The 17221-nt window shown below is 44.7% G+C and overlaps 6 protein-coding genes across 6 annotated transcripts; 3 read left to right on the top strand and 3 right to left on the bottom strand. All coding sequences in view use genetic code 12, as the record gives it.

Annotated features, from left to right (window-relative positions):
* Nucleotides 1-58: 58 nt before the first annotated feature.
* Nucleotides 59-2833, bottom strand: RAD9 (chromatin-binding protein RAD9; the record flags this gene model as incomplete). The annotated part of the gene is made up of 1 exon (XM_029034344.2): nt 59-2833. The coding sequence occupies one exon, from the start codon at nt 2831-2833 to the stop codon at nt 59-61; it is 2775 nt and encodes a 924-aa protein (XP_028889586.2).
* Nucleotides 2834-3378: 545 nt separating this feature from the next.
* Nucleotides 3379-5403, bottom strand: CJI96_0002801 (uncharacterized protein; the record flags this gene model as incomplete). Its single annotated transcript, XM_029034343.2, has 1 exon — nt 3379-5403. The coding sequence occupies one exon, from the start codon at nt 5401-5403 to the stop codon at nt 3379-3381; it is 2025 nt and encodes a 674-aa protein (XP_028889585.2).
* Nucleotides 5404-5664: 261 nt separating this feature from the next.
* IFH1 (Ifh1p) lies at nt 5665-8121 on the bottom strand (the record flags this gene model as incomplete). The annotated part of the gene is made up of 1 exon (XM_029034342.2): nt 5665-8121. One exon carries the CDS (start codon nt 8119-8121, stop codon nt 5665-5667), a length of 2457 nt encoding a protein of 818 aa, XP_028889584.2.
* A 1886-nt stretch (nt 8122-10007) lies between these two features.
* GDA1 (guanosine diphosphatase) lies at nt 10008-11675 on the top strand (the record flags this gene model as incomplete). Its single annotated transcript, XM_029034341.1, has 1 exon — nt 10008-11675. One exon carries the CDS (start codon nt 10008-10010, stop codon nt 11673-11675), a length of 1668 nt encoding a protein of 555 aa, XP_028889583.1.
* A 325-nt stretch (nt 11676-12000) lies between these two features.
* On the top strand, nt 12001-13632 carry CJI96_0002798 (NADH/NAD(+) kinase; the record flags this gene model as incomplete). Its single annotated transcript, XM_029034340.2, has 1 exon — nt 12001-13632. The coding sequence occupies one exon, from the start codon at nt 12001-12003 to the stop codon at nt 13630-13632; it is 1632 nt and encodes a 543-aa protein (XP_028889582.2).
* A 575-nt stretch (nt 13633-14207) lies between these two features.
* On the top strand, nt 14208-16121 carry DED1 (DEAD-box ATP-dependent RNA helicase; the record flags this gene model as incomplete). Its single annotated transcript, XM_029034339.2, has 1 exon — nt 14208-16121. One exon carries the CDS (start codon nt 14208-14210, stop codon nt 16119-16121), a length of 1914 nt encoding a protein of 637 aa, XP_028889581.2.
* Nucleotides 16122-17221: the final 1100 nt, after the last annotated feature.

Genomic DNA, 17221 nt, shown 5'->3' with positions numbered 1-17221 from the left:
AAAGCTCTTTGCATAGAAACTTTTTCTTTACGACGTAATGCATTATAGACTAATATATTTAGTACTTGGAAACACCGTATGCAATAGGCGGCCACACAAAGCTGCTTATAGTACACTGAACAACCCACTCCCAATCTATGATTCCGAAGGTAACATATTCATCTGTTTTTGAAAACCCACTTCTAGTTTTCCTACCATCAAATCGTCTCATGATTTCATTGTCAGTATTGTCCAATACCAAGAAATTCATATCAGTATTTTCTTTGATATGGAAGGAAAGGTTCTCTTCTGAATCAAATGTCTGTAACGTTTGTGCCCCAAAAGCATGAAATATGAATTCACACATATCAATTGTCTGTCTATCTTGTCTTCTTCGATATATCAAAATGTTTGTTGTTGCCATGAGACCTGAATGATTACCAAACTGCATGTTTAAGTCGTACCCTTGGTCAATGTTCATTCTGAAGTTGAAGATATCCTGACTCTTTAAGTTCTTCGTGTACATCGAGCGACCAGCCGGTAGAAGAAATGCCTGCCAATTCTTAAGCAAGTCAAAATCTTCTATTGCCTGCTCAATGAAACTATCCGCGAGAATGGGCCAACCCAATGCTAAAGCTTGTAAGTACTTGGCGCTTCTCGAATGTCCGTCTGAAAGAAAGGCACCAAACTTCATATCCGTGAATCGCTTCAGACTTATCTTGAGATGGTACGTGCTGCTCACTTCGAAAGACACTAGTCTTCTGAGCTCCGTGTCGAATACGGTTCCGCCATGCTCTTTGATAATACTAGTCAAGCGCCTCTTACGATCTGAAGCCATGGAGGTAATGAAAAAAACACATTCCTTAAACGTCTGTGCATCCTCAGTGGAACCCTTCATCGCCTTCTGCTTCCTTGGACTTCTAAATTTTGGCTCTTGTTGGGCAAGACCTTTCGGTTTTGTGGGGGTGCTGATTGCCAGACGACGCGATAAAGTTTGCAGAACCGCTCCATAATCGTTCTGTACTAGATCAATGCCTTGAAACATCACCTGAAAGCGCAGTTGATGCATGACCCAATCGTCAACCTCCATGTAGCAATTGAGCAAGCTCTCGGAAACTTCTGTGCCACTAGCTATGTTGTGTTTGCCTTTTTTAGATAAGTAGAGAGTGTCATAACCTCTCAAGCTTTTCAATGGATAATCATCTTGTGTTGTGGCCATCCGGGTAACAACATATTCAGCTGGTCCCTTCAAAGTCCGAACCACATCTCCAATTCTTACATCAAGGTAATACAAATCGGAATTCTTGAGCTTCTTCTGGCAGTCAGTAAATTCCACGAGCGTGTGGATAGAGTCGATTGCTTGGATGATCTTGGCGGGAAAATATCTAAATTGGTAGAACGCCCAAACTGCATCGACATCTGTGATGTCCTCTATTTCAATAACCGTCAGCTCCTCTGCAGATATGCCATTTTCTGGTTGAATCTGCGATTGTGATGCAATATGATTTATCTTTCTTTTCTTTGGAACATTTATATGCTCGCGGCTTTCATCATAGTTATCTTGCAGCAACATTATACTGTCACTCAGCTTTCGCTTTAAAAGATCCAAATCCAATCCACTCACGTCTTGGGATATATCTTCGAGATCAGACGAGGACGGACTCCATGGCAGTTTTTGCGGAGGATTACTGTCGGTGATGCTTCGGGATGCAGATTGGCTCCATGTTGTCTTCCGTAAAGGGGCTTGCTGGGAGACTTCCTCAGTTATATCGGGTTCCATGTCACTATCAGCTTGTGTTCTCTTTAGCTTGTGTTGAAATAGACTGTCCTCATAGAAGATCTCATTATACCGTTCATCTTTGTCTTCGTTACTCATGACACTTAGATGATGCTGATCTTGTTGTTCATGATTTTTCTCGTACTTTTGGCTACTCAGAATAACAGGCTTTATACTGAGGTCAACCGATATTCCATCCCTCTCTTCTGGCAGAAAAATTTCCTCTTGAGTATTCAAAACTTGGGTCGTAGGTTCTTGTTCCTGGTCCACAGGAGAGAGAACCACCGTCGTAGTATTCTCTTCGTTGTAGTCAGATTCATTTATGCGGCCCGGTGAGCTCGATATCGTGTGTGTACTCAGCGAACCTTTCACAACCTGTGTGATTGGTTGAGTGCTTTCCCACACTACCTCCTTTTTTTGTATAACTTGTGTAGCATCATCGTTAAGTTCTCGCGGTATTCGTTGAGTGTCTTGTTCCTCTCTGTAAAGCGGGAGTCTGGGTGAAAGTATCTTGTCGTCCTGTGGTGTACTAGTGAGTCCTTCAGGTTTTATATGTGATTGTTTTATCACTTGCGTATCGCTTTCAATGTTCGGAAGAGCAAGTGGAGGAGGTGCAATCACCTGGGTATCAGCGAGATCTGTGTGTTCACCTCTTTTTGGCCATACGGCTTGCTCATTGCCAGCATTACTATCGGAAGCGCTTCTATGTAACACAGAAGGTGACTTACTCGAGTGGCCAGACGTCGTCTCGAGAGTGGGCATGCTTTTCATCTCACGCGTAGCATGTAGATACCTTATTGGAGATGAGGAGTTCTGAGAGAGCCTCGTTGGGGAAAATGTCATAAGATTACCTAATTCGAGACCATTGCGAGAGGCGCTATCATTAACCAGCACATCCGCTTGTGTGGCATCATTTGTTCCAGGAATAACTGTGCCGTTCCCGTTGGAGTTGTCTGACCGGGAACTTAGATCCTTCCCGGTTGCATTCGATTCGTTGTTTTGATCACCATAGTCTGATGCAAACACAAGACTGTTGTTATGCTGACATTCTGAGACATTGGTAGTTTCCTCAGGCATAACATGAGCTTGTCGATACTGGAATAGTGGTGGTTGGATTAGGTAGTGTGCAGGCAACTACTCTTGATTTCGTAATTGCACTATGTCATAGGATGTGCAGGATTATCAGTAGCCCTACATTGGTATAGACGACCTCGAGATTGTATCGAAGCTAGAGTTTGTAGCGTCCTGTATTGAAGATTTTATAAAGTCTAGCACATTATGGGGTCAAGTTTCTTTCAAGGTGATTTCGAGAAAGTTTGAAGGATCCTTGCAGTGACTAACGTGGATGCAATGGCCATGGCTTGTATTTACTTTATACAATTGCATTTCAGTAGCAAACAGATCATACTCCTCTTCCTAGTAGATGACTACAACTACAAAATGTTGCAGAGAATATCAATATTATTTCAAAGACATACAACATGGAGACACATGAAGAACTTCTGAACGGTGATTATAACTTACTAAGCTTCGCAAAATGCCATCATCTGAAGCTCCGTATTACTTGTTCTTCATAAGGTCATCACACATTAAAACTATATGGTACAAAACGTCAGCATGAGCTAACGATATGGATTATGTCCACCTTGCTCTGCCTGATGCAATAAATGGAGGAGTGCCTGAGGATTTTGTTGTACATGAGGATTTTGATTCACCAAATTAGAGAGATAGTTGATTTGATCTTGTGAAAGATTCTGAGGCTCTTGGAATTGGCCATATTGTGGAGGAATAGGCGGCAAATGAGAAGGATGTTGCTGTTGATGAGAGTGTGGCCCAGAGTGGTTCATTTGGGGAGCACTGTTGTTGCCAGATATTCCACTAAGCTTCAGCAAGATCGAGTTGAGATCTGCCGGAGGTTGTGACGGCGCCATCTGCGGCTGTGTCGTAGAGGGAGATTTCTTGAGAATACTCTTTCCAACAGGTATGTAGTCCTTCTTAACAACAAAAATGGCATAAAGCCCTTCTCCAGCTCCAAGGTTAGCGAAGTTTAGGTATTCTGGCACATTATTGCTGTTCAAAGCAAAAACGTACGCATCTTTAGCACAAGCAGCCCTGTTGGACAAGACCCCTACCTTGTTCTTTTGAAGCAAGTAGTCGTACAACCTATGAAACTCTTCTTGTCTATCCACGGGGTTGAGTTTAACAACGTACAAGTCTCTCGAAGTTGTGATCTTCGAGAGGTAGGGGTCAGCTCTTGAGCGGTCCAAGCGGCCTTCGATGAGATATTTGGGTCGCTCTAACAACTCCTTGCTGACGCGAATAACCCTGTTATGGAAGCTTACAGTGACATTGTCCTTCGGCTTCTGGTATTTTGTACAACTGATAAATTCGGCTTTTGCATCAAAAGCAGCAAAGTCTGGAAAAACAATCTCGCCTGACCAAAACTTCACGGGCATTGTAGGCGGTAACTTGACCTTAGGTTGTTCTTTAACAGGTGCCGGTTTCGGCTTCTCTGGTTGTGGCGTACTAGGCCCCTTCAAAATAAAATCAAGCTCATCATCACTGAGATCATCATTCTTCTTCTTCTCATCCTGTGGCTCAGCATTCTCGTGATCTTCTTGGGGTTCGGCATCTTTTTCATCTTCGTCATCATCAGCATAATGATAAACTTTTGGTGCCAGCGGATCGGTCTTGATAGTTTCTCTGGGAGTAGGCGATTCCTCTTTAAACTTGCGGTGGTCGACAGTTCTAGTAATAAGACTGACATCTTCAGCTTCCAGAGGATTGTTGCTAGTTTCCACTACCTCTTCACCTTTGTGAGTACGGCGTATACGTTGGCTCAGTGGATCCTCGACAACAAGTACAGAACGACGAATAGACTCTTGACGTACCTTTTCGGCATACTCCTTCAAGTCTCTATCTATCTCCTCCGGAGGCTTTGAAACGGCATCCAGAAATGATAACGAGCCATCGGCAAGCTTGCTTGCCACAGCTTCTTTTTTCACCAAAGCCATTACGCTTCTACTCTTGTCTATGTATTTCTTATTTGGCGTCAACCCTGACCACTGGAAAACGGCCTCCTCAAGCTTCTTTGCAATGGAGTCCGCATCGAACTTCCCATGCTTCACAATCACGTTCTTCAACGCTTTTTCCACACTCTCTCTGGTTTTCGTTGCCGCACTTGATGCACTCGTTGGTTTCTTCCAAATCTTCTTTTCCATCGATGGCCTTCTTCGACTGACTAACACGTTTTGTTGTGGCTCAGCACATCGATTGCAGTTGTACTTGTCTGGAATCAGCGTCTCGCTCCTAAATCCCATGCACCGGGCATGCTGCCAGGTACGGCATTTGTCACATTCAATCATGGTGCCACCTTCGTCGGTTTCCTCGTCATAATTGTCCTGAGTCGTTCCACAGGGATCACATCTCACCTCACCTTCCTCATTGGCATCACTATTGTTGTCCTTCTCAAATTGAAGATCTTCGTCACTTTCACTTCCAGGCGCTTGGTCGATGCTGTACTCGGCGTCGCCTTTGTGTCTTTTTGCTGGTGGCTCATCTTCCGGTTTATAGTACACGTCGAACAGATCTCTGCCTGTGTGTTGGCCCTTGTTGGTCCTGGATGAACGACGGGGTTCCTCTGCCATTACTGCTACAAGAGAAGACGTTTACTGTCGGATCTGTGAGCTCGGAAAGCGCTGAAATTATAAAGAAAGGATAAGATTGGTGGGGATGATAATTATCCTTTCCTCTTCGTTTTTTGTCGCTGGGCCCGCTTGTGTGCAGGCCACACCTTTGAATGCCTGCCAGAACCGTAGCCAAGGAACCCCATAAAATGGCAATATACAAATCTTAAGGTCTACAGTGTACTCATTATCTTAAACGTGTTCCTTGATGACATAGTATACCTACAAACCCTTGATTAATGCGATGAAGTCTCTGTCCTCTCCCATAACCTCTTCCGCGTCAGTGAGCACATTTGCACTAAATAAACCAGATTTAGTGGACCTGTAACCCTCCGACCCCAGGTCAGCTTTCGAAGCCCGTCTTCTCTTCAGCTTAGGGACACCGCTGTCTTGCAGGTGTTGTGTCCTTTCCATACTATTGTAATTTGACTGAATCTCATTGGCACTACTGTTTCTCCTGTCTTTTCTGCGCTGGGAGCTGTTGCGTCTTCCTGGATTGAAGTCGTTATTCATCCTGGTCAAGCTGAAGTTGACCATCGGTTCATGAACAGCATGCACAGGCTCGTGAAGATGTGACTTATTGCGGAAGGCTCCAAGGGGCACTTTCTTCTTCCTGTTGTTGAAATCTCGCCAGATACGGATATCGTTCTCGTCGTCATTGTCAAGCTCGCTAATATTGAGAAGCTCTTCAAGTTCAATAGCATCGTCCTCGTGATCGGTTTTGTTTCCGAGACCGATAGACATCCATCCTTTGGTTCGAGGGTTCTTTTGTGCATTTTGGTTACTTTTTAACGTGCGTGTGGAGAGGCCATCAATGATACTAAACGGTTTGCTTTCGATTGCGACCCATGTTCCGAGAACAGGCGGCCTATAATCGGCTGTTTTGGAAGACAAGACCTCTTTGGCCATCTTGCTGCCAGTTTGATTTCTCTTTAACGTGGGTGGAAGTGAAGTGTCAACGTCAGTAGATTCCCCGCTGTCGTACTCGTGCTCCGACAAAGGTTCAAGACTAAATTCCCGCTCTGTCTGTCCTTCGCGTGCTTCCTTCTCTTGACGGAAAATCTCCTCCAAAATGAGTTGTTCCTCGACATCAACTGGTTCTGTATTGGTTTCATTATCGGAATCTCCATCCGAACTGAGGAAGTAATTCCACAAGTAAGAGTCATCCTCCTCTTCACTGTCAAGAGGACCTTTTGGCTTTCTGCGTTTCTTGTTGCTTGTCCCTTTGCTGGACTTGACTTGATTCGGCTTCTCCTTGATGGAACCTTCGAGGCCATCGCTCTTGAGATCCAGAAGACTACTCTCTGACTCCTTACTATCATCCTCGAAGAATGGAGCACTGAAGTCCATCAAATCCATGAACTCATCAACGTCATCGTCATCATCATCGTCTTCGAGGTAGCCTTCGATAAATGGAGACTCCTCGTCATCGTCACCGTTGGTGCCTTTCTCTTCCTGACTCTGATTTTTGAGTCCACTCGAGGAATCTGTTCCAGTTGATTGAGCGGGGAACTCATTCTCATCATCGAATCCATTCATCTCGAATTCATTGACCAAATACTTCTCTTCCTCCTCGAGAAAGGGGTCCAAAGTTTCATCTTCGTTGATGGAACTAACCAGTCTTTGTCTCGATCTAGGCGTCTCTGAGTCATTGTGAGTGTTCGTCATGAAGTCTTCAATGTCATTATCCGCTTGAAGGGTTGCAAGGAGATCATTGTCGTCGAATTCATAGTCATCATCGGATTGTAGCTCTTCTTCGTTGATTTTGGGAACGTCGAGAATTGGCTCATCGTACTGAAAATTGAGATTGTATGAGGGTTTCGCATCTTCTCTATTGTCAGTGATTTCTTCACCAACATCTTCTTCTTCAGGCTTTGGTGCTTTCACAACATTAAGGGCCATATCTTCTTCACTGTCATCTTCTATGACTGAGTCATTGTTTTCATCGAATTCAAATTTAAAGTTGATGTTATCGGGCAAAGGAAGTTCTGATTGACGTCTATAGGAAGATTTTCGTCTCTTCTTCGTTTCTGGCTCTGTATTCTGCTTCTGCAAAGCCTTGACAGCCTTTAACGATTTCTTGGATTTGGCATTGGCTCTTCTTTCAGCTTGTAGGCGGACAAAGTCGACTTCAGAATCGTCTGAGGAGTCATCTGAAGATGCATCCTCTTGGCTATCACTAGAATCATCTGAATCTGATTCAGAATCACCGACAGCGCTTCCATTTGCGTCCATCATTGAGTAAATGCCCGTGAGCCCAACAGGATCCACAGATTCATCACTCGAGTGCTCTTCATCTCTGTCAGAATCGAAAACTTGAGCGTAGGAAGCCTTCGGACCCTTCTTTGGCGCTCTCTTTTTAGCCGTCTTCGATGACTTTGTGCCAACGGCCTTAGCTCTAGCTCTCGGCAATTTCTCGCCTCTAAAAAACACAGATCCTTTTCTCAGTGCAGATTGCTCGTCTTTCTCAGACAAGGCTGTAAGAGACGATTCCGAGTCGGAATCGCTCTGCTTTTTTTCTTCGCTGTACTCTGAAGAGGACGAGCTAACGATACTAAAGCGTCTGTCTCTTTTGTAGAGAAAATTCTTTAGATTTTTGCCGCCATAATGGGGCGACTTGTATATTTTCGGATTCAGTTTCTGGGCGTACCCAGTGGTTTTTTTCGTTGATTTCGGCATTTATAATTGTTATCTCTTATTCTCGCTAAAATGATTTAAGAGCGTATGAGTAGTTTCTTATTGTGCCTAAAAAATCTAGTCAGCATTATACGTGGAAATGTGGTAATAATGGAAATTATTGATGAAAGATGTGCACCCAAGGGGAGGAAGTTTTCAATCCTGGGCAAGTTCTCTGAAGGCTTCTGCAAGCTGAAATAGTTGTGTGGAATTCTTCTGCAAGTATAATTTATCAATATTTTTGCTCGTTTAAAATTTTGAGAATTAAAACTCTCAGTGGTGTCTTCAACCGACAAGCTAGATGTATGAAAAGGTACTTGATTGAGGCGATGAGGTGAATTACACGATATGGATGTCGAATGCAGGAGAGGTTACCACAGTTGAGAGGAGGTGGAGAGAACACGTCTTCCACAGGCCTCAAGGAAATAAATTAAAAAGTCTGTTTGAATTAGAATCAAGCAGCCTACTCGACATATATATTAAGAAATTGAAACCGGGAGGTTATGTGTCCTTCCTTGTGGGTATTGCGATAAGAAGGTGCATATGCGAAGAGCCATAATTAAGGATCAAGGAGGCACAAGACGTTTGAAATTAGGTAAAAAAGTACCTCATAGATTTAAAGAATAGGATTTGTATTATAAAACATCAAGAAAAAGAGAGAGAGAGAGAGAGAGGTGCTGTTTACTTACTTCGGAACTTTTTCTACTTGTAATTCGCCATCTCCATGATACTGATAAAAGCTGCACTGTGCGAAACTGGCACAATGAAATTGGTGGTTAGGGAAGCATAATGTGGAGGCTATCATAGGCTAAAAAAGAGTTCTCCACAAAGAGAAACTAAGCAGTGGCGCATGACGGTTTCGTCTAGAAAGAAGATTATGGAGTGAGGTGCAGCAGTGTGGTTATCGAAGTCCACAGTGGTTGCAAAAAAGCGTCTGCCTGGAGAGGAAAGGGGTCAAAACGCAACTGCAGAGGTTGTGAAATTTTTGACATTTCTGAGGTTAAATATAAAAAAAAAAAGTAGCAGCAATACAGTAATTAAATCTGAGTGACAGAAACCAATCATCAACCATGCTCAATTTGCTTTTCCTTCGAGGAATCACAGTATTCTAACTTGTTTCATAGGTTCGTTCAAATTGTTTGCACTTCGTAAGGTGAGCTTGTGTCAGGGGAATGTTCATGACCATGGAAAAATACAAGCAATAAAACTTAAAGCTTGCAACGAAGTCGCTAATTCGGACAAGTCGAACTTAGGAATGGTAACTACTTTAGCAATGTCTACAATTTTCACGTATTAATATCAAGGGCTTTTCAACGTCACTGTTACTCACTCAATCCTATGGTTGCTTATGGCATTACCGCCGAAATGATATGGGGGTTTCAGTCACATTGCATTGGTCTAATTCACGGTTGTTTAATTGACAGTGAAGATACATTGACTAAAGAAGTGAAACTTTTCGCAGTTTTGTTAGCCTTTCGTTGTATAACTGCAAATTCCGCAACTACCTCCCCTCGAGAACAAGGAACGACATCACAGAAGGAAAGTTTATCCATTCTAGTAAATGAAAGTACAGAGAAGCAGATTTTTTTTTTCTTTCTTTTTGCGTAACAGGCCAATACAAAAATGCTACACTCGCCTATGAACCTTATGATGGCCACGTCATCGCCCATACACAAAAGTACAAGCAACAAATGACCCAATCGAGTCAATAAGATTTCGTGAAGCTCACCAGATTTAAAATTCATTTTGCCATGTCTCTCCAGTAGTTCCCTGCCTTCGTACCCACTCTTCAACCCACTCAACCGTTGCCTGCAGCGAGGCGTACGCGACTGGGTGGTACCTGGTGAAAAACAGGAACCACATCGTTTCAACTAGACCGCTTCTTCCAGATGTCTCTATTGAACACGCGCAACATCCGTGTGATTATCGCGGCGTTTGCCCTTTTTACTGTGGTGGGCTACTTTGTTGTTTCCGCTGGTCATTACTCGGAGTCAGCCGGCAGGGTCAAGCCAGCGGCATCCTCTGACCTACTTGAAGCTGGGAACACGTTGCAAGGTACAGCCCACAAGGGCGTAGAGGCTCCTTACAAGACCAAACCAGAGGTTCAGGGTAACCAGGCTGCGAAGCTTGAGCCAGGAAAGGGCCAAGCTGAAAACAAACCTGCTGCTCCTGTTCAGGCTCCCGAGGTCGAACAGAAAAGGCCTGAAAGCAGTGAGAAGGTTTCCAGCGGGGCTTCTTGCAAACAGACAGACTATGTTGTGATGATCGATGCTGGATCTACAGGTTCTCGTGTTCACGTCTACTCTTTTGATACGTGTGTCACTCCACCAAAGTTGCTCAACGAAGAATTTAAGATGCTCAATCCGGGGCTCTCGTCGTTTGACACCGACACTAAAGGTGCAGCTGCTTCGTTAGACCCCTTATTGGAGGTTGCTTTGCAGACAGTGCCTAAGGACAAACAGTCGTGTACACCTGTTGCTGTAAAGGCCACTGCTGGTCTCAGAATGTTGGGCGAAGAGAAGTCGCAGGCTATTTTAAAAGAGGTGAGAAACCACTTGGTCTCGAAGTATCCGTTTGCTGTTGTTGAAGGTGACGGAATTTCTATAATGGATGGAAAGGATGAGGGTGTGTATGCTTGGGTCACTGCCAACTACCTTTTGGGCAACATTGGCTCCTCCGAAAAGATTCCAACTGCTGCTGTGTTTGATCTTGGCGGAGGATCTACTCAGATTGTCTTTGAGCCCGACTTCAGCGACAAGAACGAGCAGTTGGTTGAGGGAGAACACAAGTACGACTTCACTTTCGGCGACAGAAAATTCACTCTTTACCAGTTCTCCCATTTGGGCTACGGTTTGATGGCTGGTAGAAATAAGGTCAACGCTGCGGTGTTGAAAGGCTCAAAGGAACCTTCTTTGACCAAGTACTCTTCCAAGGCTGAGGCTGAGGCTGCTGAAGCTGCTTCGACCATCATGAATCCCTGTGTTGCCCCTGGTATGACGGCGAAGGGTGTGGTTGTTGAGAGTGCTAAGGATGAATTTTATAAGGTCAACTTCATTGGTCCTTCTGAAGGTCTTGGAGCCCAATGCAGATTCTTAGCCGAAGAAGTTTTGAACATGGATACTGAGTGTAAACAGCAACCATGTTCCTTCAACGGTGTCTATCAACCATCGCTCGTGAAGACATTCCACAAGAACTCGGACATGTTTGTGTTTTCATTTTTCTACGACAGAACCAACCCATTGGGCTTTCCCAGCTCTTTTACAATGGAGGAGTTAAGAGATTTGACCAGTGCTGTGTGCAAAGGTCTGGAGTCTTGGAAATCTACCTTCTTGTCCGATGCTTTGCAGGAGCTAAACAAGGAGCCCCAGTGGTGTCTTGACTTGTCCTTCATCACTGCAATGCTTCACACAGGTTATAACATTCCTTTGAACAGAGAATTGAGAACCGCACAGAAGATCGCAAACAACGAGTTGGGATGGTGTCTTGGAGCTTCGCTTCCTTTATTAGACTCCAAGACTGGTAACTGGAAATGCCGTATCCAGGAAACCACGCAATAAGTGGAGCGTCAAATGCTTTTTAGAGTATACCTAAGGGATAAATTTAATTTGAGATTATACATTTTTGCACTAGACCAAAAACAAATTGTGCAGCTTACATTCTCTCCACCTTTTAATCCGGAGGCTGGCTGGTGCCGGTGCATATGAGAACACTAGACCGAAGGCGCACCTGCGACAATTTAACCGAGTAGTCATATACAATACGTTTCGTTGAAGGATCTCAGTGCTACCTAGATAAATCCGTGATATCGGCCGCAATTCTAATTAAGCGTTCTCGTTGACCCAGACTTTGAGTAAGCTCTGGTCCGGTCAGCACAAGTTCACCATGCCCAACAAACCGAAAAGGACTTTTTCGCTTGGGCACTATGTGAAATCCAGGCAGCCACTGGGGAGCTTAGAGAGACGTGAGTCTCGTCTCAGTGATGGGCCCACTCAGACAACACAAATTTTGAAAAAGTTTGGCACTGAGGAGTTGAAGGAAGTACGCTCCCACACAGACTTGGCTCGAACCGCCAACGGGGTTCGTATGCTCACGAAGAACATAGCAAAAGCGACTATTCAACTCCATGTGAGGGCTATCATGATTGTAACGAAAGCAAGAGACAACTCTCTTATCTACTTGACAAGAGAGGTAGTTGAATGGCTTCTCGCGAGACACGACGATATAACGGTGTATGTGGATGCTAACCTTAAGAAGCTGGCGAGGTTTGCATCCGAGCTGATTCTTAAGACATATCCTAAAGCACAGCACTTGTTGAAATACTGGACTAAAGATCTTGTAAAGAGGAAACCCGAGAGTTTCGATCTTGTTATAACTATGGGTGGTGACGGCACGGTGTTGTACGTGCTGAACTTATTCCAGCGTATTGTGCCTCCAGTTATGTCATTTGCTTTGGGGTCTTTGGGTTTCTTGACCAACTTTAAGTTCGACCAGTATCAGCAGAGATTAACTTATGTCCTTGATACTGGCGTGCGTGCGTACATGAGAATGAGATTCACTTGCCGAATCCATCGAAGTGACGGCTCACTCGTTTGCGAGCAACAGGTTCTCAACGAGCTAGTCGTCGATAGAGGTCCTTCACCATACGTGACGAACTTGGAATTGTATGGTGATGGCTCCCTTCTTACAGTAGCGCAGGCTGATGGGTTGATTATAGCAACCCCCACGGGGTCTACGGCATACTCCCTCTCCGCTGGTGGCTCACTTGTTCACCCTGGTGTAAGTGCTATTCTGGTGACTCCGATATGCCCACATACACTTTCCTTCAGACCCATTCTTTTGCCTGATGGCATGTTTCTTAAATTGAAGGTTCCTTCAGAGAGCAGAGCATCTGCGTGGGCTTCCTTCGACGGAAAGGTCAGAACGGAGCTCAACAAAGGTGACTATGTTACTGTGCAAGCCAGCGCCTTTCCATTTCCTACAGTGAGACTGTCAAAGACTGAATATTTCGATTCAGTGAGCCGAAACTTGAATTGGAACGTTCGTGAACCTCAAAGACCATTCTCGCAGTTCCTCACCGGTAAGAATAAGTCAGAGTTTGAGCAACATCAACGTAGAGGTCAGGAAAATGTGGAACACCGTCTTTCAGGCTTGAAAGTCAATGATTCTGATGAATTTGATATTGACTGGTCTGATGATGAGAAACAGAAGGACGAGATGGAGGAGGAGCAACAACAACAAGAATTGGCAATCGACTTCAGGAAAGAAGCACGCCACAATGAGGCTGTTATTGGACAGCTTGATGAAGAAATGCTCGACTACAATATCGTGGAGCCCTTCGTTCCTCTGCCAGGGAACGAGATCAGAACCCCCACAGGCCACACGTACGGAATGGATGACCGGGAATGCTACGCTCATCCCAACGCTACAATTCTGCTTTATGGAGAGAGCTCGGGGAACTCTGACGATACAGACCAGTCTGAGCCCAACGAAAGGAACAAACAGTGGGGGTCATGAGGGATCTTCAGGAGAGATTTTCCTGGGTAGTTATTTGATAATTCTTGTAGTATAGAGAAGGTGGATTCGAAGTTCGCCGTCACGTGGCTGTAATTAATTTATCTAATGTGCTAGATTTTACTCTCTATTATGTAGCCAAATGGCGCCATCGCTAGAGGCGTGATTTTCGCAGCCAAATTCTAGGGGGGGAAGGGGGACCACTTGGAAAAAGGAATAGGAAAAAAAGAAATTGATGGCAACGCGCGAGAAGAGGGAAGAAGACCCACGGTCACGTGACGGTATATTTGATAAGGATATAGATGAACCAGAAAGCCATGATGAAGCAAGATATTCATCTCATGAAGAACTTTAAGCAAGGCAATTGCTGCATATATATTTTATTTACACTTTATACCACTAAGACGTCAATCTCCTCAAATGTCCGGCTTGTTCTGAAGAAAAACACGTGACTCTGAGAAAAAAAAAATTCATCAAAAAAAGCAATACACAGGGAATACAAAAAAAAAAAAAGATCACCCATTCACTTTTTTTCATTCATACATTCCGTTTGAATAACATAAAAAAGAATATTCAATATGACTGACTTAGCACAGGATATGAACAAGCTTTCTGTCAACGGAGACGCTCGCAACGGCGCCTCTGCTACTCAGAACGGAGCTCCAGCTAATGGTGGTGCTAACGGTTCTGCTGACCAGCCCCAGAAGCGTCAGTACGTTCCACCTCATTTGAGAAATAGACCCCAGGGCCAAACCAGAAGCGACTTTGGTGGCTCGGGAAGCAACGGACGTGGTAGCTCGAGTGGCCGTGGATTCGCCTTTGGCGGATCTGGTAGCTATGGAGGCGGCCGCCGTGGTGGTGGATATGGCTCTGCTTCCAGAGCACCAAACCCACGTTCTGGTCAAGGACGTTGGGTTGACGGCAAGCATGAGCCTCTGCCTCGTAACGAGAGAATCGAGCTCGAGTTATTTGGCTCTGCTGAGGAATCAGGTTCTCTGACTTCTGGTATCAACTTTGACAACTACGATGACATCCCAGTGGAGGCATCGGGTGACGATGTCCCTGACGCCATTACTTCTTTCACTGCTCCTCCTTTGGACGAGCTTATGGTGGAGAACATCACTTTGTCGAGATTCACTAAGCCAACCCCAGTGCAAAAATACTCCATGCCTATTGTTGCCAAGGGTAGAGACTTGATGGCTTGTGCTCAGACTGGTTCCGGTAAGACCGGTGGTTTCTTGTTCCCAGTATTGTCTGAATGTTTCAAGAATGGCCCTCTTCCTGTTCCAGACACTGCTGGCCCCTTCTCTTACAACAAGGTGTACCCAACGGTGTTGATCATGGCACCAACCAGAGAATTGGTCTCCCAGATTTTTGAGGAGGCGAAGAAGTTTTGTTACAGATCGTGGGTCCGTCCAGCCGTGGCTTACGGTGGTGTAGACATTGGTCAACAGATGAGGACATTGCAAAGAGGCTGTGACTTGTTGGTTGCTGCTCCAGGTCGTTTGACTGATATGTTGGAGAGAAACCGTGTCTCTTTGGCCAACGTTAAGTATTTGATTTTGGACGAAGCAGACAGAATGTTGGATATGGGTTTCGAGCCTCAGATCAGACACATCGTTCAAGAGTGTGACATGCCAGATGTTCAGGACAGACAAACGTTGATGTTCTCAGCTACTTTCCCAAGAAATATTCAGATGTTGGCCAGAGACTTCTTGAAGGAGTACATTTTCTTGTCCGTTGGTAGAGTTGGTTCTACATCAGCTAACATCACTCAAAAAGTTTTGCTCGTCGAAGACGATGAGAAGAGATCTGTCATTTTGGACTTGTTGTCCGCTGCCGACCTTGGCTTGACCATTGTTTTCACAGAGACAAAGAGGATGGCTGACTACTTGGCTGACTTCTTGTATGACCAAGGTTTTCCCGCCACTGCCATCCACGGTAATAGAACGCAATACGAGAGAGAGAAGGCTCTCGCTGCTTTTAAGAACGGTACTGCTCCAATCTTGGTTGCCACTGCAGTCGCCGCCAGAGGTTTGGATATCCCCAATGTTCAGCACGTTATCAACTATGACTTGCCCACGGACATTGATGATTACGTTCATAGAATCGGTCGTACCGGTCGTGCTGGTAACGTTGGTATCGCCACTTCTTTCTTCAACAGAAACAACAAGATCATTGTTAAAGACATGATCTCTCTTTTGACCGAAGCTAGCCAAGAGGTTCCTGATTTCCTCATCAAGATCTCTAGAGAGTCCTCCTACGGTGGCCGTGGTGGCGGCCGTGGTGGTCGCAGCGGCGGCTTTGGCGGCAGATCTGGTGCTACCAGAGATTTCAGAAGAGGTGGCGGTGGTTTCGGCGGCAGCAGCGGCTTCGGTGGGGGCTTCGGTGGCGGCTCCAGCTACGGTGGTAGCAACGATTTTGGCAGCGCCAGGTCCTCGGGATACTCTTCCAACTACGGCAACCAGAACCAGAGCACTTCTTGGTGGTAAATCAGGAAGGATTGCGCGACGCAGCAGCGTCTTGCGCATTTTGCTTTAGTTTTTTTTTGCCTTTTTTTTACATGTTTTCCATTCTTTGCATTTTTAACAAATAATCAATCTTTTGGTTACTGTCTTGCTGACGCACGAGACACGTTTGGTTATGTCTGAATCTATCAAGAGATAGAAGGAAAGTATGAACCAAGACTCGGCTTTCATTTCCCAGAGTCACACGGATACACTTTTCTTTCTTCACATTCACGGTCGGCGATCACTTTTTCACTGATCATTGATCGTGCCTAATTTTTTTATCTTGTTGTCTTTTGTTGTTCACATCTCATGTTCTTTGGAGTTTAGCTGGCAGGTTGTTTTTCATTCGGTTGTGTTTGGCATTTTAACTTCACAAGAATGTGTATTATTACTATTGATTTTTGCAGGGGCAAGGCGAAAGAGGATAGGATAAAAAAATTATTTTTTACAAAATATCAAAAGAGAGAAATTCTCCACCTAAGACGGGGTTGCCTGTCTTTTCAGCGGTGGCTCCAATTTCCTTCACTCGTTTCCGCTTTACATTTTATTTATCGGATTTAGACATTGGTTGGTATATAGAGAGTATTATTTATATGAAGATGCAACAATTATCTTTGCAATCTCGAGATGTAGGCAGCACCAAAGGATGCCGAGATATAATCATCACGCGTCAGGGGACTTTTATTGTGCCAAGTAGCCAGGAATTAGATGACATAAACGAATTCAGATCAGGAACTTTTTAATCAACCCCATCATCGAGACCAATGCCGTCAACTTTCCCACCGAGTAGGTTAACAAAGAGCTTCATTGTGAGGGCCCGCCCTGTCTACGCCGTAATCAAAAGGCGCAGCCGATTTCGCAACCACTAGATCCACAGAAATGTAGAAGAAACAAATTCTAGAAAATACGATAATAAACAAAATTTCTCGAGACTGTCCCATCGAACTCAATTAATCAACAAAGTCAATTAATCAACAAAGCTGCTCTTCCAAGTCTTTTTCTAATTTGAAACACATCGTCCTTTGACCACACGGTTGAGGGCACTGCATAGCTCTTTGACAGATATGTAGGACCCAGGCACC

The sequence above is a fragment of the Candidozyma auris genome, chromosome 3, assembly GCF_003013715.1.
Source record: "Candidozyma auris chromosome 3, complete sequence".
Lineage (NCBI taxonomy): Eukaryota > Fungi > Ascomycota > Pichiomycetes > Serinales > Metschnikowiaceae > Candidozyma > Candidozyma auris.
This window is presented reverse-complemented; position numbering and strand designations above follow the sequence as displayed.